We start from the raw sequence: 5686 nt of genomic DNA, 5'->3' as shown, positions 1-5686 counted from the left end.
TTTATGTATTAAATTTGTTTGTCTCATCTTAACAAGTCAGAAAGTATGCTTATTTATGTTTATACGACTGACTAACTGGCCCTTTTCCATATATAACAATGTGTTCTTCATATGTACTACATGACATGTAAATTAAATGTATTGGTGTGTTTCATGGTGCTAGTAGAATCTTAAAAATGAAGCGGTACTACCAAATTATCAAGTATAAACTAGTTGGCTTGTTAAGCCAACATCTTATCATATGAATGGATTAAGGCATGCCAAATAAACAAAGACAGAAAATAGCAATTCAACTATGCAGGGTGTATGAACTTGAAAGAAATCATTTTAATACTATGAATCATTTTTATATTGTGTGATCCAAAAGGAAGAGGAATGAACACCAAAGAACAATAGGCATGGGCGGCAACAAGAAAACAAAACAAAGCCTCTTCTGGTGTTAGATGAAGAACTGAGGTTTTTAGCCTTCCATCATGTTCCCATGCTCACCTCTCTTAGGCCCTCTTTTTTTCCACTTTTTGTCTCGTAGTGGACATCTCATATAACCTAAATATATGCACATATATGTGTTCTTTTCCTGCTAAAGCAATTTAACAAGCAAAAAGGAAGAGGAAGGAGCACATAAGAATGATAGGAATGAGAGGCATCGGGAAATACCAAACCAAATTTCCACCACAACACAAGAGATGAAGAACCAGTAAGTTAGGCTTTCCTCTATGTTCTCATTCCCACCGCTCTTAGGCCCTCTATTTCTTCCTCTTCCTAGCTCGCTTTTGAGATCTCACATCAAATATGTGCACAATATTTTATTTCTATGCTAACGCAACCAAGCAAGCCAAAGAAAAGGAAGGAGTGCTAGAGAACAATAGGAATAAGAGACATTGGGAAACACCCAACTGAATTCTCACCTCCTACACTAGAGGTGGAAGCAAAGCAAGTTAGGGTTTCCTCCATGTTCCCATTCCCACTGCTCTCAAGCTCTCTTTTCTTCCTCTTCTCTACTAGCCTTCTAGATCTCAGGTTATCTAAGTATGTGCACACATATTTACTGTTTATGCACTAATCTATTGCGCAAGCGAAAAGGAAGAGGAAGGAGTGCTCAAGAACGATAGGAATGGGAGACATCAGGAAAGCACACAACTAAATATTTGCACCTCCAACACTAGAGGTGAAAACATAAGAGTTAGGCTTTCCTTTGTGTTCCCATTCCTAGTGCTCTTATGCTCTCTCTTTCTTCCTCTTCCCTGCTTACTATTGAGCCTACAAAAGCTGAAGAAAAAAGTATCAGACAACAAGCTTGAAATTGCTCGACTAAGTCTTTCAGCTTTGATGTATAAATAGATGTGCTATGCACCATGTAGAGAACCATAGGAAGATCAACTAATTAAGACACCCAGTGCATAGTATCACTATACAGTCAATGACAATGGTTCCCATTGTCATGGGCTGTACATGTGGAGCATGTGCAAGAATATCTTCTGCATTCATACAGCAGGAAAATAATTTAGCGTTCACGGCAGAAGAAAATAAAAAATACTCTCCTTCGCCCTGCCAATTACTAGTAGTAGTTGCTACCACCTCACGATGACAACTAACAAACACCTCGGCGTGCACACGCACCTCACCTGCCCTCGTCGATGATGGAGTTCCCCGTCGCCGGCGTGGCATCCCCGCCCGCAGCAGGGCCCGCGCTGAAAGACTGTTGTGTGGTCGACGACGGACATACCGGCCTGGCTGCTCGTGCCCTTGTAGCTGCTGCTGGTTCCGGCATTGACCTGCCACTCCGTGATGTAGCTCGGCTTGATCACCTCCTCCCCAGCCATGTCGGCGTCTCCTGTGAGCATTGACACCACCACCGACATGGACGGCCGTCGGTGGGGCGACACCGGGATGCAAATGAGCGCGACGCGGATCACCCGGAGCACCTCCTCGCTGTTGAACTTTCGAGAGCTTGGGGTCCACGAAGTCCAGGGGGTTGCCGTTCTCGTGTAGCTCCCACACCTGAAAAAGCATCGACAGTTTGACATACATCTGGGAAGCTATTCAGACAGTAGAAAAATAATTTACTGCTATTTCAGTTAAAAATAATATGAGCATGGAAAAATTAAGCCATGAGAAAAATATGAGTAAACAATTTTTAACTCATAACTTAATTTGCAACCAGAAGCTGTGAGTTAGAACTTAGAATTAATATGAAATTAAAAAAAACAAAGCTATCTACCGAACTTGGAAAGCGTACAACAAAGGAAAAAAGAAGAATGCAATGACAATTGGTACACATTATACTTACTTCAGACATGAGGACAGAGACACATTGTATTAGCAAACCGAAACTCTATAAATAGGCCTAGATTCTGTAGTTAATACAACATGGAGTATTCTGTAAGTAATTCAACATCTAGATTTTGTAGGCTGTACACAGCGATATTGGAGTAGACACGATGTATAGAAAAGAAAACTCTGAGGAACCATCAGCCAGGCCTTGGAGGAAAAAATGGTGTACTTGTCATATATTCAGCCTAAACTCACTCACTGTACACATTGGTTCGGCATGGATGGGCTACCAAACTGGGGGAGACAAGGCCCTAACGATCGAGAAATTCTTTAGGGCGCAGTGGTAGTTAGCGAGATCGTGAGATGATTAGAAATACTTCTTCCGTCCCATAATATAAGAACATTTTTGGCATTAGTATAGTGTCAAAAACGTTCTTATCTCTACTATCTAAAAGAACCGTAAGGTTCCGTCTCCCCTCTTACGTCGCTCGCGATCTTCGTCCAACCTTCGCTCGCCCGCGCGTTAAGTCGTTTTTCATCCGTGTGGCCAGCATACGCAAGCCCAGCAAGGCCCAAGCCAAAGCCACGGGGCCATTGATTCACACGTCTGGCCCATCCCTCTTTCGCGGATCGTAAAAAAACGACGTCTCGCTCGTCCCCGATTCCTCTCGCCTTCTTTCGGGGACCTCACCCGCAGTCGGTCCTAACCCTAGCGCCGCCGGCCGCCCCCACCGGCACCGGTCGTTCCGGGAAGGTTTCCTCGGCGTCATCACTGCTCCTTTATCTCCTCCTCCCCCCGCTCCTCGGGTGTAGAAACCAAACCCATCTTTAATCGAACCAAAACCCTACCCTAGCATTATGGAGGCCCCTCCGCCACTGCCCACACCGGCCCGCATCCACTGCTACACGCCATGCCCACAGCCGTGTGATGAACGCCACATCGCCGCTGACTACGTGGCCTGCCACGCGACTCCCTGACTCTGGGCCGCGTGCGAATCCGGTCGCTTGTTGAGCCATTGCGGAGGTCGTTGGCATGTGGATGACCAGGGACGACGGGGTCAACGGAGCAGGGCAGCGGGACTCCGTGGTGGAAGTTGAGGGGGCAGAGGGATGCTCGCCGTTGGGAGTAGCCGAGGCGGCGGCAAAGATGCTCGGAAGTCGAAAGTGGAGGAAGCTCAAGTGGCCGGGAGGAATCGTGAGATGCAGAGTGTGGAGGTGGTGGTGTGGTGAGGAAGATAGAGAAGGAGTGCATTTGGTTGGTCGAAGAAGCTGCAGGTGGCCTGCGAGGCTGGAACTGCCGTACACCGTGAGGGACGTCTCTGGTCACACCAACGATCTCCATGTCTGTGGGTGAGGAATAGTTGGTACTAGAATAGGAAGCTTCGGTACAAATTTCAATCTCTACATAATCCAGCATCGCATGCATGCATAATTAGACCGATGATAATTTGTCTACCTACTACAGTTTATATATTCTTTCATGGCTTTATTTCATGATTTCAGACTTCAAATTTGAGGATTGTTTGGAAGTTGTACCAACGGCATCATAACTGTTCTATATTATTCTTCATTTCATTTATCATCAGCTTTGGCTACTCGTGCATGCTTTCTGATAATATCCATTTGGCAGCTTCAAGTGCACTGCAAGTGTTGAATTGTGCTCCAGTGAACAACAGCCCATTGGGGCAGTGTACTCAAACAGTGATCCAAGCAGTCACAGTAGTGGATCTGCAAATATTTTTATCAAGGTATTATCTCATCTTTTTATTTGCTTCGACGGTCTTAATAATTGGTTTTCTCCATATTTATTTCCATGTGAGCATTTTCAAAATTTCTTTATTCAAAATCTTGATAAGAAAATTGACAACAAATAAATAAAAAAATGAACTGGGTGGGAGGAGAAAGAATAAGAGACAAGAGAGGAAATACATAGTCATATTATATTGTTTTGTAAGTTGTAATAATGCACATGCTTCTTAGACTAGATATAAAGATCTTACGTAATATATTTGGTAGCAACATAGAGATAATTGTAGTAAGAATGGAGTCAACATCCTATGGGTGCACGACACCGCTAGGAAGCGAGCGGTTGAATTTTGATGTTGATGTGCATTTTATGTGGGTTTAGCCGCTTAGATCAATGGACGAGGTTGACTGGGCAAATGTTTATTTATTTATTTATTTATTTATTTTGTCTTTTAAGTTTGTGCCGGATTATGAGCCGGATGCCACATTGACAGGCATGTCGAGCTTGGATTGAAAAGGCAGAGATTTGACGGTAGTTGGTGAAGGAAGAAGACTGTAAAAAAAATCTACATTATCGTCTGATGTGCAAAAGGATCCTAAAGGTACAAGTTTGGCGCGATTGAAGTTAAACCACAAAGATATGTATGCACCATTGTAATTTTCTATTGTATTAAAATATTTATATCCCGTTGAAACGCACGGGCATTATCCTAGTATTATGAAACAAAGGAAGTATTTGGTGGGAGCTCCTATTGGACCCTCTTTACGTCCAACAGCAGGCAGGCAGACGCAGAAAGGACCCCCGGCTAGGCCGGTCCACTAACAGCGAATGAAAGGAAAGCGCGAAGTAAAAATGGCAGAAAAAAGTGAGACGATGCAAGGAATCGAACAACCGACTCACGGGTCCACAACCTATGCCACTAGTCACTCCAGCCGTCGGCTACTTTCAATTTAATGGAAACGTTATGTGTTTAAGTTCTCACCTAAGCATGGAAAAAAAATTAAATGCCGAATATTCTTCAGACACGAAAATAAATTTTGGAATTCCAAACCTTTTTGTATTCCGCATTTTTTTTAAATTTGAATAAATTTTCAAATACATAACATTCTTTTAATATGTGAATTTTTTTCAAAATGGAACCACTTTTTGAACTCCAATGGGAAATTAGGAAACACGAATATTTTTTTGAAATCCACAAAGTTTTTTTATATGCAATCATCTTTTGAATCTGTGAACATTTTTTTAAGAACGATTTTTTTTTTTGCAAAGACGAACAATCTTTGAAATATTGGAACACATTCTGAAATTCTAAACAAATTTTGAGAACAGAAATTAAAATTCCGAACAATTTTTGAACTCCACACTTTTACAACACAAACAACATGAACTAAATTTGAAAAACGAGAACAAAAAATTAACATTGCGGAAAAATTTTCAGAACAAAGATTAACATTCCGAACAAGTTTTGAAAACATGGACAATTTTTGGAAACACAAACAAAATTTGGAATTTAGAACATTTTTTGAAATTTTTGATCAAATTTCAAAAATGCAATATTTTTTGAATTTTTTATATTTTTCTGAATTTTGATTTTTTTTACAAAATTTGCAAACAGAAACATTTACAGTCATTTTGACCAAAATTTTGAAAAATGCAATCATTTTT

The 5686-nt window shown here is 41.6% G+C and overlaps 1 protein-coding gene across 2 annotated transcripts; it reads left to right on the top strand.

Annotated features, from left to right (window-relative positions):
• Positions 1-2944: 2944 nt before the first annotated feature.
• Positions 2945-4728, top strand: LOC123041845 (uncharacterized). 2 transcript variants are annotated; one of them, XM_044464398.1, is made up of 3 exons: positions 2945-3624; positions 3905-4022; positions 4515-4728. In XM_044464398.1, the coding sequence occupies exons 1-3, from the start codon at positions 3308-3310 to the stop codon at positions 4548-4550; spliced, it is 471 nt and encodes a 156-aa protein (XP_044320333.1). In that variant the 5' UTR covers positions 2945-3307; the 3' UTR covers positions 4551-4728. The 2 variants fall into 2 exon arrangements, with proteins under 2 accessions (XP_044320333.1, XP_044320332.1); XM_044464397.1 differs by lacking the exon at positions 4515-4728 and having other exon boundaries at positions 3905-4393.
• The last annotated feature ends 958 nt before the right edge of the window (positions 4729-5686 follow it).

Source organism: Triticum aestivum, chromosome 2B (assembly GCF_018294505.1).
Source record: "Triticum aestivum cultivar Chinese Spring chromosome 2B, IWGSC CS RefSeq v2.1, whole genome shotgun sequence".
Classification (NCBI taxonomy): domain Eukaryota; kingdom Viridiplantae; phylum Streptophyta; class Magnoliopsida; order Poales; family Poaceae; genus Triticum; species Triticum aestivum.
This window is presented reverse-complemented; position numbering and strand designations above follow the sequence as displayed.